At 36.3% G+C, this 26890-nt stretch overlaps 1 protein-coding gene across 1 annotated transcript in view; it reads right to left on the reverse strand.

Annotated features, from left to right (window-relative positions):
• Positions 1–26890, reverse strand: part of Lmbrd2 (LMBR1 domain containing 2) — a 43245-nt gene that overhangs the window by 14054 nt on the left and 2301 nt on the right. Inside the window, exons 2-12 of the mRNA XM_041631293.1 lie at positions 17596–17832; positions 17251–17348; positions 14844–14939; positions 8802–8969; positions 7591–7801; positions 6808–6882; positions 5643–5756; positions 4780–4963; positions 2573–2754; positions 1907–2040; positions 79–184 (exon numbers count right to left, since the gene is read on the reverse strand). Of these exons, the coding sequence (XP_041487227.1) occupies positions 79–184; positions 1907–2040; positions 2573–2754; positions 4780–4963; positions 5643–5756; positions 6808–6882; positions 7591–7801; positions 8802–8969; positions 14844–14939; positions 17251–17348; positions 17596–17769 (1542 nt within the window). The 5' untranslated portion in view covers positions 17770–17832. The remainder of the gene's footprint in view (positions 1–78; positions 185–1906; positions 2041–2572; positions 2755–4779; positions 4964–5642; positions 5757–6807; positions 6883–7590; positions 7802–8801; positions 8970–14843; positions 14940–17250; positions 17349–17595; positions 17833–26890) is intronic.

The following is a 26890-nucleotide window of genomic DNA, read 5'->3' on the forward strand; positions in this document are numbered from 1 at the left end:
TGAGCCTGTCTACTGACAATAGAAGATGATTCATAACAACACCTGATACAGAAAATGAACCTAAAGAGTCATACTTACAGATGTATATGCAGTTGGCTGGGTATTCTGATGAGAGATGGATGAATCCATGTGTGTCAATCCCAAGAAGTTAAGACATAAAGGGGGAGTCAAACGGCAAAATAACCTACAATAAATATTTAAAAGCACCAAAATATATATTTTAAATAAAACAAAACACATTTTACATTATAGTGAAATGTATTAAAAACATTTCAGATTATTCTAATTATAATTTTCATCTATTTGCATATTATATATAGTTTAATTATCTATGTAAACTGTCCTTACTGGGGACACATTCTGAAATCCTATTAATCACATTTCCTTTAAGAACACAAATGCCTATATACTTAACTGCAGCCTCAGAGTGCCTTCTTTCAGCATTCTGGCTAAGATCAAGTATAAAATGATTATCTTACATTGCTAGAACTTGGGGCTGGGAGAATGGAAAGGTTCAAATATAAGGAGGTAATATTGACAAGAGTTCTTCTGTAGTGAGAGAAAGATCTGTGTAGGTAGGTGGTGATCACTGTAGGACTCTACACACAAATGAAGGATGAAATGTAAGAACTAATTAAAGTCTACAGTGCTGCTAACAGTAATATGCAATGTAAATTTTCTAGTTTGGTATTGTACAGCAACTACAATGTCATCATGATGAAAAGCTTGAGGAAGGTGACACAGCGTATCTGTAACTTTCTAAAATTTCATGCCATAGCTTAAATATGAAACGAATGTCATAGGCTCATTTGTTGAAGGGTGTATCTTCACTGTGTGGCTCTATTTTATAGGGTGGTGTAACATGAGGAGGTAGGGCCTACCTAGAAGAAGCAGGTTTCCTGGTGTTATGTTATGAATGGAAAGACATCATGTTTGGGGTCCTATTAGTCTGTCTTTGCTTCCTAAGTCCCATGAGCTGCATAGTACTGCTCCAATACACTCTCTTTGCCATTTGTAGCCTCACTTCAGGTCCAAAACAATCAATAACAGTAGACTAAAGTCTCTGAAACAATTAGATATAATAAATATTTCTTCCCCTAAGTTGTTTGTATTATGTATTTTTTCTTTTTCTTTTTTTTTTTTTTTTTTTTGGTTTTTCGAGACAGGGTTTCTCTGTGGTTTTCTTAACAGCCACAAGATACTAACCAGTGGCTTTCATTTTTTTCTGTAAGACAAAATTTTGACATTAGGGGGGCTGGAGAGATGGCTCAGTGGTGAAGAGCACTGCCTGCTCTTCTAAAGGTCCTGAGTTCAATTCCCAGCAACTGCATGGTGGCTCACAACCATCTGTAATGAGATGTGCTGCCCTCTTCTGGCCTGCAGTCCCACATGCAGGCAGAATGCTGTACATAGAATAAATACATCTTTTAAAAAAAGAAAATTTTGACAATGACATTACTTTGAGTCTTAAAAATATCCTATATATCTGACTAATAATAGGCTAGATAGATTGCCTGTAGCTAAAGCCAGACCTCTAAATTTCTCTAGGAAAGAAATGTTTCTCTTAGTGTCCTTAGAAATTCAATTCAGTTTTAGGCCACTGACTTTCAGAACATTGTTTACATCTAACGTAGCCTCTAAACTTTCAATTGTTCATATACTAAGTTTCAAATTGATAAATTCAGGCTGTCTTTTTTCCTAACATAGCGCTCATAATTTAGCCATAAACTTCAAACAGGATTTAGTTAGTGATTACAAATACCCATTTCATAGTCAAAAAAAAGAAAAAAACCAATTAGTTCACAGAAATGTATGTTCATGCAATATTCATGAACAAGAAATAAAAGATCTATCATTAGCACTTAAAATGAAAACATTTCTTTATTCTAAGCTCAATTCTACTTACATGCCGCTGAAAAGAAGGCTGTAAGCATCAGTCTGATGGTGTGAAGCCAAGTAGTAGTAATTAAATACTCGAATCCTGAACACCGTAGAGTAAACACAGATACTTAGGAAGAAGATGGAAAGGAAGCAAGCAATCTGGAAAAAATAGTTAAGACTGATTTAAGACTTTATTATTTTACTTACTGCCACAACAATTATCACTTGCCCCAGCTATATTTACTGATGTCCTAAAATATAAATACAAATACAACAATAGTGTCTTTTTTAATAGCAAAGATGAAATTTTGAAAATAAATCTACATTTCAACCAGTTCAACCTCCTAAATCCAAAATTTGACTCTGATCCCTGAAGGAAACTGTTTTACCTATTCTCTTGACAGCTCTACAGGAATACAGTAAGCTATGTAGTTTCACTGACAAAAGAGGATCAAAGTAACCTCATAAAATGCTTTATTACTAGCCTATACTTTTTCATTGATCTTCAACTACAGTTCCTAGTATTTATAATCTGGGTAAATTGATGAACATCAGTTTTGGAAGTCTGAATAATAGCACAGTGGGAAACTCCACTACTTTCATTTTTTACTAGAAGAAACATAGGAAAAGATACGACAGTTAAAGTTTCTGCATGAACTGTTGTATTTATGGCCGATATGAAAAAACTGACCTCAATATAAATATAATTGTATGTTTTTTCTGCCAGCTGTATGAAGACTGCAAAGAGAGATAAGACAGGAGTGGTGCTAAAGAAGGTGCACTCTGACCACACAACAGTCACCGAGAAGATGGACAAAAGCACAGCAAGGATCCTGTGAAACCACGGACGCAACAGGCATTCCCAGTACCATTCTGGAAAATACAAAAAAAAACAACCCACCATTAGGAAAACTAAATCAGTAATAGAATATTTATAGTCTTCAAACTAGCAGCAATCAGACAGCACAGGGAACGGTAGCAACTCCACACTGAAGAGACACGATCAACAGCAGTGTACAAACTGATAGCCCATGTGCTTCCTGCTCTGATGCACTGAGGAGAGCAGGACATTACCTCTGTGGTAGTCCTGTCAATGACACACGAGCTGTATCTAATCATGAGGACACGGCAAACTCCAATTTGGGGACAACCAGTACAGAACTAGCCTATTCTGTCCATCAACATCGATGTTATAAAATACAGAGTCCAGGCTCACTGTTTCCTGACTATTTAAGCATGTGCACGGATGGTTCTTTTTCATTGCCTTCAGTCCTCTCCTCTCATGAGCTCAGCTTTTAATACTCCTCTCTAACCTGACTACTCATTCCAGTGGTCTTTCTTAACCAGTGATTGCTAACAACAGCAACCTTTCTATAGAGCCCAATTCCTTCCATCATCCTCATCCGCAAGAGGTACCTTCATCTGTATCAACCATACTGACTGACAATCAGAACAAACAGAACGTTTATCCTTCCATCGTTGAACTGTTATTGAAAAGTTTTAAAGTCCTTCCTTCCTTTTCCAGCTCAGATTCCAATCTTTGAGGATAACTACTCTCCAGTCCCAATTCCTTTACCCTTTCTAGCTTCACTCTACTTGTTTGGTTAAACCACACAGCTCGAGCCAACTCCTTGGTTACTCTGAGTCTGTGTACATGAGTCTGCAGAAGAAAGTCACATCTTTACTGACTACTCTCACTTCAGATTACCGCCAGCTTCAAACAGGCCCATAGCACACCAGGACAGTCTGCTGTCAGTCTCCATTGTCTTCCACACCATTTCCCACATGACTATTCTGTGCCTTCTTGAAAATTCCTTCTTTGTGTTTACTGGCAACACATTCCTAAGAGAGTATAAGCAGTCAGACGACTGGCCAGCATTTTTACCATTGCATTTTCTCACTTACACTAAAGCTTTAGGTCTGTCTGTCTGACCTCCTAATGCAAGCAAGGCTATTCTGTTTACTGTTCACATTTCCTATCGCATCTCCATTATCTATGAATATTGCTCCAGAGTTCTGCATGGCTTCAGTAATTTTCCTCTCTGTGATGTTATTCCTCAATTATAAGCTACATTTCAAGTTTTTAGTATGTATGTATTTATTTATTTTTGCTCTCTAAGCATATTTGGTCATGTACACAAATTTATTTTTAATTGTATTTTGTATATGTATTTAAAATCATAGGCATAAATATATTTGAAATTTCAAAAACATTTTTAAAATAATCATTGTGTTGAGAGGAATGCTACCAAATATTATAGAGACAATGTTTTAAATACCATTGGTGAATTTGTAGAAATTTCTGCTAATATTCAGAATGCTCAGTTTTCAAAGTATAGCTAATTAATAAAGTTTTATATTATCAATTGTCTAAGCCATGATACACATTTATACTGAGATTCATTCTTAGTGAGAACAGATATTTCTTACAGCTTCCATAAATTATATGTAATTATAACCTATTTTGTAATCAAATATTTATCTATAAATCTTTTTTTTTAATATACCACAGCTCCTATATCTATGGCTCAGGAACACCATGGGAGAGGAAGCGGAAAGACTGTAAAACCCAGAATCCCAGGAAGTCTATGGTGAAACAGTCTCTCCTATAAATGGCTGTAGCAACAAAACTGGAACAATGGTAACATCACTAGACGTGTTAATTCAGGAGAGGGAAAGTGTCATAGGATCCCACCCTTAGACAAAGAACCAATTCAGGCAACCAATGACTTATAGAAAAAGGAGAATTAGAAGTAAAATAATTATAAGATTATCAGATACCTAATATTAACCCATGGAACAAATTAATATACAAAGAAAAGTTAGTATTAAATTGATGAAACATACATTTTCCTTGTAGAAAATTATTAACTTTGGAATTTATGTCAAATTACATACCAACTGTAGGATTATAAAAATATTGGATAAATCGATTTTCTGGCTCGGGTGACTGAAAGGTGTGAACAAATTGATGAGTTGCACTAGTTTCATTTTTTGCTACATCTTCTAGATAGAACGCCTGTTCCAAAAGAATTTGCCATTGCACTTGAGTTCGACGGTGCCTTTGAACTGAATAAATGACCTTAAAACAGAAGAGGGACAAGCCTGTCAGTATAACTGAACAGTAGGTCAACTTTTTGCTGGAGAATGGGAGGTTTTTGTCTTTGTCTTCATAAGGTAGTACTAATGGCACTTTCCAAATGTGGCCAAGGATGTTAATATTTTGAAATGACACAATACTTTCTCATAATAGAACAGGTATAACTCTTATATCCAACTGCCAATAGTACCCTTGTCCAGAAACACAAAGTTAAAACATTTCAACAATAATAAGAATAAAATCAATAGTTTGGGATATATATTTCATTTGCATACACACACATTTGGGGTCGGGGGTGCTTGCATGTATAATTTTAGGCATGAGGGAGGCAGAAGCCAATATCAAGTGTCTTGCCCAATCATTCTCTACCTTAGTTTTTGACACAGGGTCTCTCACTGAACCTGGCTCTTGCAGATAAGGCTAACCTACCTGCTTAGCTCTGCTTAGCTCTGCCTCCCAAGCACTAAGAATAGGTACACACCACTATGCCTGGCTTTTTATGTAGTTACTGGAGACTAAGTTCAGTTTCTCAGACTTGAGTTGCAAGCAGTTTAACTGCCAAGTCAACATGCACAGAGGCTTTCAACCTAGCAATAATTATAAATCTAATTCACATTCTCTAATTGTATGTAAAATAGCTACAATTAATAATTAAGGTTACCTGTTTATGCAATTTTACCAAACTTTTTTCACTTGGGTAGGTATTACGCTTTTCATCAAAATCTTCATAATCATCCATATTTCTACCCATCTTTTCCTGATAATCTGTAGGGCACTAAAAGAAAATCATTTTATAAAATCTTAATACATCCTTAATAAAAATTTAATAGAGCTTAATAAAAGCTTTATTTTTATTAAAAATCTTTCATTCTGGAAATTTTTAATTTTCTCAAAAATATTTTCTTCTTTTATTGACATCTCTAATTGTTAAGGTCTTTCACTAGGTAACATTTTCAAAAGAAATATTTCAAAGGAATGTTGAGTTTCTTTTCACTTCTAATATTTATCTTTATGCTGGAGACTGAGAAAGGCAAGGGAAGCATACCTATATAAAGTAACTACTATTGAGAAGATTATTCTAATAACAGGCACTTGGTGAAACTTTAATTATTTTCCCAAATAATAAAGAAGAATCATAAAAAATTTAACATGCTAAATCTCTGAGAAGCCACAGTATGCAGAAGTCCTGAGTTCAATTCCCAGCAACTTTATGGTGGCTCACAGCCATCTGTAATGACGTCTGCAGGCGAAACACTGTATATATAATAAGTAAATCCTTAAATAAAATAACAAATGAGAGAAATGGTTAGAAAACTTATTCTTATGACTATAACTGTAGCTAAAGGAACAGAAGCTAATAATAACCAGTAGAAATATTTAGAATACAGGAAAAGAAAGAATTCAGTGGTAACTTGGGCACATAAAGGTAATTGTGGAACTTTTCAAATAATTATTTCAGGAGCATACAAATATACTCGCAATTCAATACGCCTCCATCAAAATCACAGCAATATGGCCTATCTATTAAATATCCATGTAATTTATTTCATAGCAATTATCATAAAATTACATGTGAGAAGCTAGTTGCAACATTACTGCTATCTTCACACTTCAAGGGAAAATGCTATCAATTACCATCAAACTTACAGTAGTATACGAAAAACTCTACTTATAATTGGCTGTGTTTATGGTAAAGATTTATATAAAGTCCATCTGGAAAACTTCAATCATATGCTTTTTATCATATTTTTCTATGAGAAATATTAATTTATAGTAGTATATAAGATATATGCACAAGAAATTGAGGGAATATATATAATGATTACCTTTTTAAGTATTGTATCAACACATTTTCTCAATGGGTGGTTGTACTTAATGCTTTCATTTACTTTACGAACCTCCTAAAAAACAGTGAGAAAAATAAAAATATTTAGATTTCTATTTTTAAATGATAATAGCACTAAATACTATTAAGTCTCAGATTTTTAAGTTCAACACAAATTATTTAGCATTAGAGAAAAGGATAACAGTTGAGAATCAGCGCTCTTCAAACTAAAGCAAATCCAGTAGTCTCCCACCTGTTCTCAGTCTGAGACACAAGCTTGCCCTCATTCATTTACATAGAGTCTACAGTTGCTTTCAGACCACAGTGACCAAGCAATCACAGGAGAGACCATCTGGCTCTTTCTATTTTAAAAAGGGTCATGGTTGCTGTTAAAGTGTGAACTAAAGTTATATCTCCTGCCTCCCCTTATTAGTTGTGTGTACATAAGAAAGTTATTTCAACTCTCAGAACTTCATTTTCTTCATTTATAAAATGGGATTAAAAAGAAAATCTATTTTGTAACGTTGAGAGAATTAAATAAAGATGACACCTGAAAATGAATTTGAACCATGCAAGCCTACTTGCATGCATTATTTTTTTAAATCCCTGACAAGTTAATAAAACTCACAAAGGATCAGCACAACCTAGAAATGTTGAATAACTTTTCAAATTAAGTACTATCGATGAATAAAAGATATACATGGCACCATTTCTCGTCAAGAGAACAGTCGACAGAGACAGAGTATTAAATCAGAACTGCTTTTAGAGGATTAAATTTGCTTACCTCCATTACATCCTCCAGGTTCTCTTCTGCATCTGCTTTCTCTGTCATCAGTTTGGCTGCCTTAAAGTAAGTCTTCATGAGTAGATAACCCCTTTTGGCTCCATTCCAGTATGACCGAGGAATCTCCACCAAGCCATACCCCAATAACAACACAAGAAGAAACAGACCCCATGTGTTGGCAGCAGCTATCCCTATAGTCTGAAGTTGGTTCCTAAAAAATAAAAAATATAAGCACATGTCTGATATATATATATATATATATATATATATATATATATGTTTTCAGAAAACTGTCCAAAAGCATAAGTAGGATTTTGTATGAAGAAATTTTCAACTCTTTTAAGTCACAGGAAATAATCCAGGTATTTTAATGTAAAGACAGTGTGACTGTAGAAATAGACTTTAATATGGAAAAAACTGCTTCAGTTGTAGTAAAAATTAGAATATAGGATAATTCATAGTGCACATACACATGCACTAATGTGTGAGTGCACGCACACACACACACACACACACACACACACACACACACACATTTCCTCCAGAGAAAACATTTTTCACTAAGTGCTTCCTTGAAGGCGTAAGTCACAAACAATCCCACACCAGTTTGGAATTATGATTAATAGAATGGTTATTTATTTAAGGGGGAAAAAACTTACAGATCACCAACCAGCTATTGGATGAAGGAGCGGAAGGAACTCCCGCAACACTTCCTAAGGTAAGAAACCCTGTAAACAGCTAAATTAACTTGTGTTATGAGACCTATCTCTACTCTTCTATATATAAATTTGGAGATAATATACATAATTAGAAATCATATTCACAAAATGGATTTTAATTTATTGAAATATATTAACTTAAAATAACATTAAGGAAAACTATTCTGTCAAACTACAACAAGGCAAACAGAAGAAAGAAAAGTAAGTTTCTGTAGAGGGAAAATTTATTTTTTAAAATTCTATTAAAAATAGAACTGTTCTTTACCATATAGTTATTTGTCAAAACATTAATCTACCATCTACTAGTTATACTTAAACATGCCATTCTGCATTTTATTTCTTAGTAATATGCATTATTCAGATACTCCTTGAGGGGTATCTGTAAGACATATAATCTGGCATGTGTGTCTGTTTACTTATATGTAGCAAAGAAGTTCATTGTAAACAGTACGAACATACACAGAACAGTGTTAAAAAGACTACTTTTCTTACCATTCTAAATGCAAACGTGGGTTTACAGCCACATAAATTAGAAATGCTCCAAATATCAGCAAGTAAGTGCCATAATAGATTGCATTCTCAATCAGGGCTGTTTTTATCTTTCCAGTAATGGAAAAGCCTCCAGATCTTGCATATGACTGCATAAAAGGTAGCAGAATCCTAGTCGGATGGAAAATACATGATTAAAAACTCAATTATGTATCTGTGTAATCTGAAAATAGCCCAAATACAAGAATCTCAATGTATCACTCTTATCCCTAATAAATTTTATTATGGGTAGTTACATGTTAATATTGAATGAACCAAGATAATTATTTATATAATATTAAATTTTGGGAAAAACAAAGGTCCTAAAAGGGCTACAATGGCATGCAGAGCAGAATAACATGAGTGACTTCAGATTATCTAAAAGGCTTAAAACTAGGCCTTTGAGCCCTCGTGAAGAGGCCAGAGCTGGGGCACATAACTGTAATCTTAGCACTGGGAAGACGACTGGTGATTTAAGAACAACTTGGGTTACATAGTCAGACCCTGTTTCAAAAACAAAGACATAAACAACATCATTTCTACAGAACAACTTTGGACTACATCCAAAGAATGAAGAAACTTAAAAAAAGCACAGGATTTCACGTGGGGTGGAGATCTGCTGGGGCCTGAGGGGTGGGGTGGTCGCCATTCCTTTGGACCTATGATGTGGGATTCCCCTCTGTATGCTGTGAATACCATTGGTTAATAAAGAAACTGCTTTGAGCCTATAGCAGAGCAGGGCAGAACTTAGATAGGTGGGAAAAACTAAATTGAATGCTGGGAGGAAGGAGGTGAAGCCACGGAGCTGCCGCCAGACACAGATGTGGAACCTTGCCAGTAAGCCACAACCACGTGGTGATACACAGATTAATGGAAATGGGTTAAATTAAGATGTAAGATGTTAGAGCTAATAGGCAAAGCAGTGATTTAATTAATACAGCTTCTGTGTGGTTATTTCAGGAGTCTGGGTGGCCAGGAAACAAACAAGTGGCCTCCTACAACAGACCTAGGACTGCAGGATCTCTACAACACAGGGCATAAAAAAAGACAGGTGGATAAATGGAATGGAATCAAAGACCCTAATATAAATCCACACACCTATGAACACTTGATTTTTGACAAAGAAGCCAAAATTATAGAATGGAAAAAAAGAGAACATCTTTAACAAATGGTGTTGGCAAACTGGATATTAACATGTACAAGAATGCAAATAGATCTATATCTATCACCCTGCACAAAATTCGAGTCCAAGTGGATCAAAGACCTCAACACAAATCCAGTTACACTGAACCTGACAGAAGAGAAAGTGGGAAATAGCCTTGAACTCATTGGCACAGGAGAAAACTTTCTAAATAGAAGACCAGTAGCACAGACACTAAGATCAACAATAAATGCGAGCTCATGAAACTGAAGAGGCAAAGGGTACCATCAGTAGGAAAAATGGCAGCCTACAAAATGGGAAAAGATCTTCAGCAGTCCCACATCTGAGAGAAGGCTGATGTCCAAAATATATAAAGAACTCAAGAAACTAGGTATCAAAAAACCAAACAATCTAATTTAAAAATGGGATACAGATCAAAACAGAAAATTCTCAATAAGAGAGCTTGAAATAGTCAATATACACTTAAAGAAATGTTCAACATCCTTAGCCATCAGGGAAATGCAAATCAAAACAACTCTGAGATTCCTTTTTACACCTGCCAGAATGGCCAAGAAAAACACAAGTGACAGCTCATGCTATAGAATATGTGGAACAAGGGGAACATTCCCCTACTTCTGGTGGAAGTGTAAATTTGTACATATGCTTTGGAAATTTATATGGTAGTTTCTCAGAAATATGGGAATCAATCTATCGCAAGACCCAGCTATACCACTCTTGGGAATAAACCCAAAGGAAGCTCAATCATAACACAAGGACACTTGCTTGACTATGTTCACAGCAGGATTATTCATAATAGCCAGAAACTGGACATCTCTCACGGAATAGATAAAGAAAATGTGGTGTTTATACACAGAAGTATTACTCAGCTTTTAAAAACAATACCGTCAAAAAAAAAAAAAAACAACAATGCCGTCATGAAATTCTCAGACAAATGGATGGAACTTGAAAAAAAAATCATCCTGAGTGACGTAACCCTGACCCAGAAAGACAAACATGGTATATACTCACTCACTCATAATTGGATATTAGGTGTAAAGAGTAACCATGCTATAATTCACAGCCCCAGAAAGGCTAGGTAAAAAAGAGGGCCCAAAGTGGGACACCCAGATCTCCCTGGAAGAGGAAACAGAAGAGATTTTGTGGATGGACTGGAGGCAGGTGGGGATGGGTACATGGACTGGAGGCAGGTGGGGATTGGTACATGAGGGATCAGTTTCAGGGCGGAGGGTAAAAGAAGAGAGTACTGAAAGAAATGCCTCAAAAGGGGACGCATTTTAGGGTCAGACAGAAACCTGGTGCAAGGGAAACTGCCACAGATCTACAAGGATGAGCCCAGTTAAGAATCCTAGCCATAGTGGATACGTAGCCTAAACTGGCCATCTCCTGTAATCAAATTGGTAATTACCCCAATTGTCATCAGAGAGCCTTCATCCAGTAACTGACGGATGATGCAGAGTCCACAGCCAAGCACTAGGCTGAGCCCAGGGAATCCTATTGAAGAGATGGAGCAAGGATTGTACAAGCTGGGGGTGGGGGATGGGGTAAGAGGTTAGAGTCGCTCACAGAAGCAACTGGCCTACTCATGGGAGTTTACAGACTATGGACTGAGAGTTAGAGATTCCTGATGGGACAGGTCTAGGCCCTCTGCGTAATGTGTGATGCAGGGTTACTTGGTCTACTTGTGGGAATCCTGGCAGTGGAAGCAGGGCTTGTCCCTAATACTATGGCTGGTTTTTGGGAACCTGTTCCTAATGCTGCATTCATTGCCTTGCCCAGTCTTAAAAGGAGAGGTGCTTAGTCCTACTTCAACTTGATATCCCATGCTTAGTAAGCACACACGGGAGGCCTGCCCCTTTCTGAACAGAGGTAAAGGAAGGGTGGATTAGGGAGGTGGGCAGAAAAGAGGGAGGGAATGGGGGTGAGCTACAGTAGCATTGTAAAATAAATGAAAAGAATTTAATTAATTTTAAAAAAGGATACCACAGATTAAGGAATAAAGTAACAGTGAGCAAATGGAGACATCAAGTGGAGAAGGTTTCTTTAAGGAGTCTAGCTGGATATCCTATTATAAACTACGGCATACACATAAAGTAGAATGTCTCACAGAAATTAGTAACAGTCACAAAATAATGGAATGTACAAAACTGTAGAAATGAGTCTCCAAAGTATGTAAACAGAGGGAGAGAGAAATTCATGCTGTAGAAGTCTACATTTATAAATTTCTAAGCACAACAGATCAATCTATAGTGATGGAAGTAAAAAGTGTGGTTACTCTTAAGGATAAGGAATGTCTAGAGAAGAACATGGTCAGGCATATTGTGAATGGCCGATAGCACTGGGTGCTGGTATATGGATACATCCATTTTGAAAAATGAATTAAATACAATGAGTGTATTTTTGATAAGACTTCATACTTCAATTTTTTAAGTCTCCAAAAACATTTACTGTAATGATACTAGTGACGTAGAGGATGGAAAAGATTTTAGATGAGAGAGACTTTAAAAAATTTACTTTTTTGTAGGTGAGAGAATATTTATGTGCATGGAACACTATTTTAAAGGTTGAGGAAACACTGTCAAACCTGAAAGCTATAAGTAACACAAGCTAAATAGTTCATATTTTAGGAAGTGAGGTTACCATAATAAAAATGAATCTTCCATCCCTGGAGGGCAAGGAGATGGTAAGTAGGTAGATGTGCTGATAAGATAGACAGTGAGAGAACTGTCATGTGATAACTTCTGTTATCATTCTAAGGCAAACAGCAATGTCATATGCCAAGAGAAAAGGTCATATTTTAGAAGGAATAGAAAAGGACCACACAAAAGATCTCAAGTTTAGAAAGTGAAGAGGAAGCAGACAAATAAACAAAGGAAAACCTCGCAATTTTAAGGGTATGGTCGAGATTATTAAAGATAAACTTCCAGAGATACTATTCTACTTTGTTTTGTAAGTTTTCCTCTTGTAATGTTTGCTACACCCAGTTTAAGAACTTAGTGGTCTTCAGAATATCTAAGAAAGGAAGGATCAGAAGGTAGAAGATAACTGTGAGTCTAGAGCACAGAAGAAAGACAAACTACAATGGGTAGAGAAATAAAGTTGGAATACATTACTTGTTATTAACACCACAGCTGTAATTGATGCTATGTGTGAGCAGGCAGGCAAAATGACTAAAGACAAGGCTCAAGAGAAGACCAGCATTCAGGAACTGGGTCACAGAAGTAAGGGAAACACCCATGAAGGAAAGGAGAATGTGTGAATGAGCAGGCAGGGTTAGAGGCCCCTATTGCTAAAGTCGTTGCACATTTAGGACAGAAGATTTGATTATTTGAGTTGGATCTAACATGTTTAATCTAGCCTCCTTGAGTAAACTATGCAAGCTGCCAAAAGAGGGAAGCAATTAAATAGTCCTATCCAACTGCAACATCTATGAACCAGAATAATAACCAGCATGGCAAGGTATCTGTGATGGTATAGGAAACAGCACTCATATTTGTTGGTGGTGACCAACATCTGTCTAATTGGAGTCAAGGATCACTCAACAGGAAGGAAATCATGCCTGGTACTGAAAACCTACCCTGCTGCCTAAGGGTAGTGAGGACATGTGCATTAGAGAACAATCTAGTACAGCCACTTAGCTAGACCAGCATAATTCCTTACTATATTCTAAATCCTATCCTTACACCCACAGATTGGTGTAGCTACTACTTCATCAAAGAAGCTTTTCTTTCCAGCAAATTGAGACAATAACAGAGAAACACAAGAGAACACAATGCAGATGATGACAGTGGGGAGCCCAGACCCTACCCAGTCTATACCACAGCTCTTGCATCTATGCCTAAGGGGTCACTGTGGAAGAGGAAAGATTTTTAAGGGACAGAATACCAGGAAATCTGTGGTGAAACAGTCTCTCCTAGAAATAGCTGCATAAATAAAACCAGAACAATGGCAATATTTATGAACATATTTATGTGGAAAGAGGAAAATTGTGAGCAGTGCTACCTCTAGACCGGCTGTTCTCAACCTTCCTAATGCTATGACGCTTTAACACAGCTCCTCATGTGCTGTCGCCCAAACATGGAACTATTTTCATTACTACTTCAAACTGTAATTTTGCTGTTATGAATCATAATGTAAATATCTGTGTTTTCTGATAGTCTTAGGTGACCTCTGTGAAAGGGTTGTTCAATCCCCAAAAGAGTCATGACCTATAGATTGAGAACCAATGCTCTAGGCCAGAACTACAGACAACTAACGACTGCTGGGAGAGGGACAATTAGCCTCTACCAGGGAGGAGTCCCCTTTATGGTTGTCCAATGTAGAGTGCTCAGTCCTATAACCATATATACACAAACAAAAACTGATTTATCAGGTAGCATGTAAGAGTAATAATCAAAGAAATAGAGGCTATCAACTTGAAAGTTAGGGATGGAGGTGTGGGATAGGTGTGATGGGGTATTTGGGATAGGCTAGAGGGAAGAAAGGGAGAGAGGAAGTTAGATAATTCTACTTCAGTCAAAAACATATGTAAGAAAGGAAACCAAGGGAAGGTAGTGACCTTAGTGAAAGCACTTTTATGTAATAACAGAGATAAAAGAGGACTGGACTGAAGGCCAAAGGAGAAGTGACGTGGAAGGGAGGAGTCACAAGAAAAATATTTCATTTCTGTTTTCTATTTTTGTCTCCTTTTTTCTCTTTACTTTCTTCTTCCTTTTTTTTAAAGATAGGAGAAATGAGTCAGAAAAACTGGGACATGTGTGTGTGTATATACATACGCACTTCAAAATATTAAGGTTCACTAAAAATTAATCACTTTACCCACAAATGCATCCTTCACTTCTACTTACCACGTTAAAAACTGTGATGTCCAGTAAACTACCCTCCAGAAAATTGGCATGATTCCATCTGGAATGTAACTCCATGGCTTGAAACATGGATGTTGCCTGTTATAACAATTTAAAGTCAGTCAATCACAAATAATTATTTCTTAAAAAAAAGTTTATACAAATTTGTGAGTAGCAAAGTTCATTTGTATCAAATTAATAATTACTGATCAGATCCTAATATCTCAGAAAATTTAAAAACAAAGCTGTCAGAACAAAACTGTTTACTCTAAAAAGGAATGTCGTTTAAGTTTCCAATTTTCAGTGTATTTTAGTTATTTAGTGAAAAGAAGCCCTACTATTTAATTAACTGACTGGTAGTGTAGAAATCTTTTATTTTTTAAATATTTATTTATTATGTATACAATATTCTGTGTATATACCCCTGCAGGCCAGAAGAGGGCACCAGACCCCATTACAGATGGTTGTGAGCCAACATGTGGTTGCTGGGAATTGAACTCAGGACCTTTGGTAGAGCAGGCAATGCTCATAACCTCTGAGCCATCTCTCCAGCCCCGCATAGAAATCTTTAGAAAACAGACGTATAGAATCAAATACTCAATGATTACACTTAAAACATACTCATTCTATTTGTAAGGCTGGCTATATTTGCCCTTTATTGTTATATAGTAGTGAAGGTTGAAATAGGAATTTGATAGGAATTCAATATAACAGAAATTTAGGTGATTAATTCCTGGATAAAATACTAATTAAATTAGACACACTATCAGTTCCGCCTAGATAAGCACCCACATCTATACACAGTTCTGTCCATCTTTTCTGGTTAAGAGTCTCTCACCATAAATTCTTTCACTTAAAGAGTTTTCTTGACAACGAGGCTATCTTTTTAATTCAGGGACTTCTAACTCCTCAAACTATTACTTATTTCCAGCTAGTTTTGCATGGAAATTTAACTTTGCTCAGGTTAGATGTTCTTGCATGTGCAGGTTCACGTGTGTGAAAGTGCGTGTGTACAAGAAGGTCAGAGAGCACCCTTGGGCATCATCCTCAGGAGCACTAGCCCACTCCTTTAGACAGGGTTTCTAAGAAGGTCAGAGAACAACCTTGGAGATAATCCTCAGGAGCACTAGCCCACTCCTTTAGACAGGGTTTCTAAGAAGGTCAGAGAACAACCTTGGAGATCATCCTCAGGAGCACTAGCCCACTCCTTTGAGACAGGGTTTCTAATTGGTGTGGAGCTCATCAATCTGGCGATGCTGGTTCTTGTTCAGTGAGTCCAACAATGGAATTACAAGTACACAACATTTTTATGTGGACTCTTGGGACCAAACTCAGGTCCTTATAATTGTGAGGCAAGTACTGTATTGACTAAGCTATCTCACTAGGTCCTATATTTTCTTATAAAGATGCACAAATACACTGAAATACTTCATGTGAGATTATGTTTCCTTTATACATTATTTTCATTATGTATATAAGTTTCTGTGTGTTGTGTGTGTGTGTCTGTGTGTGTATGTGCGCATGCGCGTGCACATGAGGACAGGTACCTACAGAGGTCAGAGGTTTGGTCAGTTGTGAACTGCCCATCATAGGTGCTGGGAATTGAATTTGGGTCCTCTGCAATAACAGGAAGTATTTTTTTTTTTTTTTTTTTTTGGTTTTTCAAGACAGGGTTTCTCTGTGGCTTTGGAGCCTGTCCTGGAACTAGCTCTGTAGACCAGGCTGGTCTCGAACTCACAGAGATCCGCCTGCCTCTGCCTCCAAAGTGCTGGGATTAAGGCGTGCGCCACCATCGCCCGGCAACAGGAAGTATTCTTAACTGCTGAGTCAACCATGTAGCCCTATAATGTTTCTTAAGAATGCGTAATATGAAAGAAATCTCCTTTATTCACACAACCTTGTTTTAGCTTGTTTCTGTTTGCGGGTTTTAAAAACAAGGCCTCATGTAGTCTAGGCTAGTCTTGAACTGCCTAAGTGAGGCTGGCCTTGAACTCTTGATGTACTGGGGTTACAGGCTTGCACCACCATGCCAAATTTACTTGTATTAACTCTTGTTAATTAGATGAAGTGGAAAGTGCTTCTCCTTTATAAATTTATTTATGGTGCTGAAACTTAATGTTTAAAATTTTAAATATAAGACAGACTGAGATGAAGAAGAGGTTTCAGATTTTAGTAAGGGGTGAAAACATACTAAAACTTGTGTCTTTTTTAAGTTTCTCAGTACCACATTGTATAGTGATATAGACTTGAAAAGTGTATTTAAATACCATGCAATATAATAAACACACTAGCAAGGATGAAAGTAGAGGAACAATATGGAATAAGGGAAACTTTATAAATACAAAATAGAGATAGCAAAACTATCAACCACAATATTTATATTAAACAGGAAAGTAGAAGGAAAGAATACCTTGGAGCTGGGGTGACAGCTGCATACACTCGCGTAACATTGCTATTTTCAGGAGGGCTGGAATTTGCAGCAGCATGTCTGCATCGGTTATATATTGTCTAAAGCAATGAATACATAGTTTTACAATGAGAACCAAGAATTCACAAAGTACTTAAAGGATATTTCATAAATCTACCTACCTATTTTCCTGGCTGTACTATTTAATACCTAAATTCCTAAACAACATCAAAATTCATAATATAAAGATAACCTCACATAGTTTTATCATTTTAATAAAGCACTATTCAAAGCATATTTCAAATTGTATGATTATAACTGACTTTTGTATCTCAATTTCCCTCTTACCGTACTAACATCCAGCGGCAGTATGAAGACAATAAGAAAGCAGAGATACCAAGCGAGCAGTGTTCCAATGATTACAAGCCTGTGCTGTTTCTTAAAGTCTCCATATCGATGAAGGAGGAACAGTGCCAGAAAGAAGACAAAAACAATCTCCAGTCCTAAAGCTGCTCCACTCATTATTGAATGCTCACAATCGCCAACTACAGTGATCCGTGCATAGCTCTGGACCGTATCTGTTCACTAGATGAGAAAAAAGAAAAGAAAGAATCACAGAACATTAACACAGTAAATGACAATTTGAGAATTTTTAAATTACTTTATTAATGTGTTAATAAACTCTTTGGAAAACTAATAAGAGGAAATGATGAGTTTGTTATAACTTACTTTTTAAAGTACACTGATGTGGGAGTGTCATATATCAATCTGTTGAATTCATTGGTTAAGTAATAAAGAAACTGCTTGGTCTCATAGGTTAAAACATAGGTGGGAGGAGTAAACAGAACAGAATGCTGGGAGGAAGAAGAAGTGAGTGCAGAGACGCCATGCTCCTCTCTCCCGGGCAGACGCACGCGATGAAGCAAGCCACCAGGTTAGACAGGCTGAATCTTTCCCGGTAAGACCGGTGCTCACAGATTATTAGAGATGGGTTGATTGGGATATCAGAATTAGCCAGTAAGGGCTAGAGCTAAAGGGCCAAGCAGTGTTTAAATGAATACAGTTTGTGTGTTGTTATTTCGGAGCATAAGCTAGCCATGTGGGCAGCCGGGGTGCTGGGGACGCAGCCCCGCCGCTCTTATTACTACAGTACACCTTTAAAATTTCACAAGTAGGCTGGGAGTGCTAGCACATACCCTTAGCCTAGTACTTCAGGTGCTAGAGAGGAGGAGGAGGGGTTAGAGGCCAACCTGGAATATACAGCAAGACCCTGTCTCATATATACATATGTCATTTATATATAGTATATATTCATTATTTGAAATATATATTTTAATGTTTCTCATTGCCATATTGTGTACTGATGTATATTTAGAATATATATGTATAAGCATATATATGATATGTTTCATTTCTTTAGGGAAAAATACTGTAATAAAAGTTATATTCATGCTTAAAAATGTTTTAAAAATTAAGAAATTCTTAATACTAAGATATAAAGTTTTAATATATTATTTGAATGTTTCTTAATGTTATAAATGATAGCCAAATATTTAAATTACTTTAACTTTTAAAACTTTTTAATACAATATATTTTGATTACTGTTTCTCCTCCCCAACCCCTCATAGATCATTACCTCCCGATCTACCCAACTTCATGTTCTCTCTCTCAAAAGAACATAAAACAAAGAACAAAACAAATAAGTAAACAATACCAGTAAGATAAAGACCACCAAAACACACATATACACACATACAAAACAAACAAACAAAAATAGAACAAAACAAACAAATAAAACTATGGAGTTCATTTTGTTGGCCAACTACTCTTGGACATGAGGTCTGACCTGAGTGTACTGATATATCCCATGACACTCCATTGGAAAAAACAAATTTTCCCTTTGCTATTAGGTACCAACTGCAAATAGCTTCTTGGTTAGAGGTGGATCTTTGTTGCAGAATATTTTATATAAATAATCTATCATAGAAAATTAGATATTAAATCTATCTTAGGAAGTTAGACATTTAATAAAATTTCCTAAAATCATCCATAGCCAAGAACTTAAGATTTCCTGAAAAAAAGTCACCAACAAAAACATTCAAAACTAACTTCTTTGAAACATTATTCTCCTTTTGTGCTCTGTCAAACTCAACTTTCATGATTTAAAGTTTGTCATAATCTACTTTATAGGTAAACATTTTCCATTAATCTGTATAAATATCACTTCCTCTAAAGAAAGCTAATTTTCTATTTTACATACAAAGAAGCTATTTCTACAACTACTACTGTTGAAAAAATTATCTAGACCACACCTGTTGGCTGGAAATTCATGATGTAGTCTAGATTAGCTATCAATCTCCTACTGTAAATTACCTGAATGCTGGGATTGAAGGCATATGGCACCATAGCTGGTCTTACCAATAAAATCATTGATTGTTTTTGTTTTATTTTATTTTGTTTTATTTCCAAGTTTTTGAGACTTGCTATGGAGCCCAGGCTAGCCTATAACTTATTATATAGACCAGACTGGCTTTGTACTGGTAAGTCTGCTACTTATACTTCCTCGGTATTGAGACACCAATTCTGTTCTGTTTTGCTTGTCTGAAACATGTTCATGTATCTCAGGTTAGTTCTACAAAAAAAAAAAAAAAAAAACAAAAAACCTCGAATACTTCTCACCTTCACTTTTTAAAAAAAAAAAACAACATTTATTTATTTATTCTGTATACAATATTCTGTCTACATGTATGCCTGCAGGCCAGAAGAGGGCACCAGACCTCATTGCAGACGGTTGTGAGCCACCACGTGGTTGCTGGGAATTGAACTAGGACCTTTGGAAGAGCAGGCAATGCTCTTAACCGCTGAGCCATTTCTCCAGCCCCTCACCTTCACTTCTTAAGTGCTGGGGATTACAAGCATGTGCCACCACACCCAGCTAGAAATAAATTTTAATTTTAAATGTATAATACAAACATCAGCAAATGATTAGTAACTTCTAAAAACAAACGAACAAACAAAAAAAACTAACTGAAGACAATATGTAATTTTTTTCCCCACCCTGACCCCAGAGCTTGGTAGTTTGGCTAATGAGATAATAGTTTCAGAATTCTCCTGTCTCTGCCCCCTTGCCCATCAATAGGGCATGTGCCTCTCCACCCAGCTGTTTGTTGAGAATCTGAACTCTGGTCCTCATGATTGTGCATCAGCACTTTTCCACTGAACCATCTTCCCGGCACCGCATCAGGTATATCCCTACTGTAACACCTGTAGCTAGGCTCCCTGAAAGAGCTCTGAGGTGGTGTCTGGCATATGTGGAGTATCTGTTGAAATATAAGTGGGTGATTACTGTGTTCGTCAGACTTACACTATTTTTCTATTATTGCTTAATTTAAAAGTAATTTGAAACTTGTTACAAAAAATATAAATTAAATTACTGTCTATTGCTCTGTACCTTATCGACTGCTACTGAATAATTTAAATATCACATTAGACCTCAATCACTTTTAAGGCAAACGTTAAGTGATCAGGTGTCAGTGCAAGGTGGACTGTGCTGATGAACCTGGTGCCACCTCCAAGATCCAGCTTTCGTAAATGTCACTCAGGGAAAAGAAATCAGTTTTCTCTAATGGAGTGTCACAGGGACATCAATCATTCTCCAGGGCAGGCCACAAAAGCAACTCAAAGTTTATTGTTGTTGTTGGTTTGTTTTTATTGTTGTTATTGTGTGTTTACTTTTTGTTTTGTTTTGTTTTAACTTTTTTGTTTTATTGGTATTTTGTTTGCTTTGATATTAGTTTCTGTAGGTTTTTGATTGCTTGTGGAAATATTTTTGGTTTTGTTTTAAAGGAGAGAGGGAGAGAAAGAACATAGAGTTGGGTGGGTGGAAATGTGGAAGGACCTGGGAGCTGGGGAGGAGAAAATGACCAGAATATATTGTATGAAAACACTTTTTAATTATGGAATAAAAATAAAAAATGTAACTCAGTGTGAGTCTAAGTATAACATAATTATTACCAGAAAATTTCTTTATACTTTTATTATCTGAAATTTTTCAGTGCAAGGAATATTATAATAGCACAAAAAAGAATGAATATAAATTACCCACAAATCTTAAATATTTATTAGTGCCCAATGGTCAAATATTATCGAAGAAAAAGAAATAATGTTTAGGATTATTAATAACAAAAGGGTATGCCCACATAAACTGAAAAATTAGATACACATTTTATGTCCTATGCAGAAAAAATTAGACAATAATGAAATACTTTAAAACACCCTATGGGTGGTACTAACATGGGCAGAGGTAAACAACAAAATCAGTTACTAACCTGCCATATTAATATTTTTACTATACTTCTCAATTTCTCAGTGTAAGTACTTTACAATGTTAGCTATGAAGCATACTTGTGGGTCTTTCATCTCAGTACAGGAAAATTTGGCTCTATCCTCTCTTTGTGGTCGGGATACTATCCTGCCAGTGTGGTAATGAAGAACAACTATTTATCATCATTTCTGTGAATCAAAATTCCCAGCACTGAATAGCTCAACTGAGTTCTCTCAAGGCATCAGCAGGTTTACAATCCTCTCTGAAGAAGAATTTCAGAATTCACAGTGGGCAAAATTTAGTTCCACTCATCAAGGCTAATGGCACATGTGGAGTGCATGCAGTAGATATTCTCATTTCACTTTCAGAGATTAAGGGATAGTTATTTTTATGTGTCCAGTATTCTGTTTACCACATCATTTATGTTGCTGGAAGCTCTTCTTCCCATGTGGTTTGGCAGTCTTTTTTTTTTTGAAAGAAGCAACTCTAAAAGGCTGTATTTCAACAAGACACATTCTGAAATATGAAATTACAGAGACAGTAACAAGATCAGTGGTCACCTGATCAGTACACAGCCCACACATGGACATGCATTAAATGTCACACGATTCCTCGGATATCTATGATTTCTGTCTTTCAAATAAGAATAGAAGTATATATATTTTAAAAGATCAGTGGTCACCAGAGGATAGAGGGAGTAGGAACAGGCAGAGACTTGTACCATAGTAGAAATAATTGCTTTGTGGGCTACTGCAGTGACGAACACCTGTCACTTTGCATCCACAGAATGTACTGCAGGAAGAACTCTAACATAAACCATCATTATATTTAACAATTACAAATTGTTCCTAAATTCTTTCCCAATGGGAAACATAAACAGCAGTCCCCTTTCTCCTAAGGTGCAAATGACACAATCCCATCAAAGTTCATTCTGGGAAACCAATGAGTTTATTGGGCTTCTTTACAGAGCAGAGGTGAGGGGGTGATTTAGAGGAGTGTGGCCCCAACAGGCCACACCTGGAAATCCTTTACTCAGCAGGGATGAGGATTTCCCTATAGCTGCATGGATAAGCCCCTCTCCTAGCGTTTCCTCAGCCTGTATACGTTAGCCCCTCCCTGAAGCCATGTGCAATTAAGTGGCAGTAGTTTTTATTTTTTTATTTTATTTTATTTTTTTTTTTTTTTTGGTTTTTCGAGACAGGGTTTCTCTGTAGCTTTGGAGCTTGTCCTGGAACTAGCTCTTGCAGACCAGGCTGGCCTCGAACTCACAGAGATCCGCCTGCCTCTGCCTCCCGAGAGCTGGGATTAAAGGTGTGCGCCACCACCGCCCGGCGGCAGTAGTTTTTAAAATAACCACTCTAAGGCTTAATATTAATTACAAACCATTTGGCCTATCAGCTCAGGCTTATTATTAACTAGCTCTTACAACTAAATTAACCCATTTCTATTAATCTGTGTATTGCCACCATGGCTTACCAGTGGTGCTCTGGCATGTTGTTCCTTGAGCAGCTGGAGGGCATCTCCTCAACCACTTTCTTTCTACATGTATCTATATCTGGATTTCCCACCTAACTATATTCTGCCCTGCCACAGACCAAAGCAGCTTCTTTATTAACCAATGGTAATAAAATATATTCACAGCATAGAGAGGGGCATCCCACATCACATTTTCCTTTTTGTGTCATTATGTCACAGGTGAAGCCCAGTGAAACTGGAGACTCATTGGGTTTCCCTAACCTGAAAGAATATGAGTTTAAAGTCTGTATTGTTGATCTTGTTCCTAGATTCAAATGAAGAATTACCTTTTAAGTATACAATGATAGTACCTATTATGACTATCTGTGAATTCCTATAGCTTGTCTTGGTTGCTGCAACTGAATAACTCTGTTGAAAGGCAGGGTAAGTTATAGCAGCTTAACTTAGCTATTTATATATTATGGTTCATAAGAGTAATTGTCAAGTAAAAAGAATATGGTCCTGTTAACAGTGGAATAGCAATTTGACAATACATATCAAAATCCTTTACTTAAAAACAAAACGTACTTCTGAGGCAGCAAATCCTTTTTTAATTACTCACTCTCAAGAAAAAAAAACAAAGCACAAAGCTGGTGTGGAGCACACAGTTATAATTCCAGTGCTAACGGGGAGGAGACAGGTGAATCCCTGGGGCTTGCTGGCTAGCCAGTTTTGCCTAATCAGCAACCTCTGGAAAGAGACACTTCTCAAAATAAGACAGACAGCATGGGGAAACAACATCCTAGGTGGTTCTCTGGCCTCACGTTCACACACATGCTTGAACACTCCCATAAATATATATGTATACACAAGCATGTGTACGCAAACACACACACACACATACAAAAGAAATAGCAAAATGGGAATTGAGGATTTATCTACAGTGTTCATTTTCACTACCAGCATTATATATAAAAGCACAGAACAACTAAATGTTTGCAATAAGTAGTCCAGGATGTCCTCTGGATAAAGGTTTAATAAAACAAAAAGTGGTGATGATGGTGTATGAAAAAAAAAAGGTTTCTACTTTCTTCTTTGTGCCTTTTTGAATATGTTTGTTTTTAATTTTTAGTAATAAATAACAGTATTTTGTAATTAAGAGTTATTTAAGGTCAATATCATATGTAGGATTAAATACACAAAGTTTGTGTTGGATGTTACAACTCTTTTAAAATACATGTTTTATTATACCTTGGAACACCTGAGTTTAAAACCGTAAGTGCTTGATAACTATATAACTTTATGCAATGAAAGCTCTTAAATAAGGATGTCCACCTCACACCTGTGGCTATAAAGATCAAATATACGTAAAACACTAGGGAAGAGTTCCAGACACTAACTGCTTACCTCTGCTGTTTTCTAGAACGTACCTACTTACCCTAATGGTCTCAAAGCATTGTTTTTACCCTTCAGAGTCTGCTTTCCTCAAACAAGTATGCATAAGAAAATCACTGACTCTTACGTCTTAATCTCTGAGCCTACCACAACTCCCAAAGTGCACTCTCATCCCTTTGTAAGAAATAAGCTTGGCTCATAAAGATTATTGCTCCCTTGCAACAAATTAGCATTGTTTCCTTCAGTTTGCAAGGTAGCTAAACAATTCTTCATGTTTCCTGACAAAAAACTAAACACAATTCAGAACATGCCAAGAAGTGCATGCAGCACACCAATACCAGACAAGACGATGTCATCCATATAGGTACACCTTCAGAGTGGGTTAATTATAACGGAACATTTGCTCAATTGTAACTGTGCAACCCATAAAAGATTCCAAGAGCCAAAGGAAAAATTTGCCTTTGACCACAACAAAGCTTGACTTACCATATTCTCCAAACATTAAAATTACAGGTTTGGGGAGAAAATGATGAGTAATATTTGGAAGTATGCTAGTTTTCATGGGTTGGTATTAACACCACAGTAGCAAAGTTGATTTATTCAAAACCAAAATGCCAATTGACTTAACTGATAAAATTTTAGCACCTCATGTATATTTAGATTGTACTGTTCAAAACACCAAATCAAAAAGCCTTAAATATTTAAAGCCCAACTCCATCATTATCCAGTGATCAAAATATTATTCAATATTATTTCCAAATGCCTTTATAACCTTGCAAAAAATAATGGTTCAGGAGTACTGTCTTCTATGTAGATTGTGACTGATGATGGTTATACATGATAAACTCACTGTAAAAAGAAAATTAAAGGTTAAGATAATTTTGGAATTTGAAGAATCACAAATGTTCAAAAAGAGAGACGACAGGAGAGAGAGAAAACTCAAGCAAAAGGGAATAAAAAAAAATTAAGAAGAAACCAAAGCAACTCGTGAGAATACAAGCAAACAAACAAAAAAAAAAAACTGACAAAAAAAATTCATCAAACCCCAAATTCCTGAAATCAATTAAAAAAAATCCCATCAAAACCTGAGGATTCATCAGAGTTACTTTTAACTTATTCTTTTTTCTCTGGCTTTGAGATGCTACACAAACTCTCCGCCTCTTAGCGACATCCCAGTTGCGGTAGTAATTTAAATAATTATTTTAACTCAGGTATGTGACATAATGAAGGCTAACTGCTAACTCATGATCCTAACAACAAAGACTTAAAAGGAGCAGACTAAGAAGCGAATGATAAATGTAAAAGAAAGCAGTTTCCCACCACTAAGAAGAAATGCCTTAAGTATAACCATTATGTTAAAGGTTTGCGGCTAGAGCTCCATTTAGAACAACAGCACAGGTGGCTATTTCACTTTAAAAATGACAAAAAGCCAGAATGGTTTCCCTCTTGCATTGGTCCATCTAAGAGAAGACTTGCCACACCAGGTGACAGGGATTCCAAAGCATAGCAAGAGGCACCAGCAGATGACTCATCTTTGGCAGGGCTTGCAGGGCAGAAGCAAACCAGGTCAGTGGGTAAGAACACTAACCCTTCAACAAACCTCTAAACCTCGAGGACTTCAGTGGAAGAAACAGAGTTACTTTGATATCTGGAGACTCCTTTTGTTTGTTTTTGTTCTGTTTTGTTTTTCGAGACTCCTTTATAACAAAGTAATGTTTTTACAAAGCAACTCTAAGATTTAGTGTATGTTTAGGATATCACACTACTCATTATCTGTTTTACTGAATTACTTCCCACAGTCTAGTAAGGAAGGACTGTTAGAACGTTGGTTATCTACAGACATGAGGGTAGATAAGTAGCTTATACAAGCTCTCACAGCCAGCATAAGGCAAAGCAGATCCAAAGTGAGGCATCCTGACCACAGAGGATGGATTTCAATTTCACATCTCACCTCCAACCCAGGCATCCTTTTAAAATGCAATTTGTTTCAAATAATGTCTATGGTTCCATTTTCATAAAAAATAAAAATATTCCCCTATTTTTCTTCCAGATATATCAAGACAGAGTCCTTAAAAAGTCATGTTTAATACAGAATTTAATATTTTACTTTGTGGGTAATTATTTCATTTAGGCTATGTATTTTTTTTTCTAATTTTCATGGGAGAAGTATAAGTAAAACAGAACAAATAAGAATCCTTTTGTTACTGAAATAACCTGCCCATTAGTGATCATTAAGTCAAAGAAAACTGAAGATAACTACAAAACCAATTTAAGAGAAAGGGAATGTGATAGGCAACTGAAAGCATTTTGCTATAACTGTCTCCAGTATTTTGTTACCCTAGGCTAAAGAACATAAAGAGGGAAAAGGAATTTTTAAATTTCTATGATGCAGCATTGCCTTTATGCATAACTGTATGTCTCTGGCTACATTTGAGATCAAGTAGTACTGACGAGATGGCTACACAGAC

Source organism: Microtus oregoni, unplaced genomic scaffold (assembly GCF_018167655.1).
Source record: "Microtus oregoni isolate MIOR12 unplaced genomic scaffold, Mior012 000036F_ref0000092, whole genome shotgun sequence".
Classification (NCBI taxonomy): Eukaryota; Metazoa; Chordata; class Mammalia; order Rodentia; family Cricetidae; genus Microtus; species Microtus oregoni.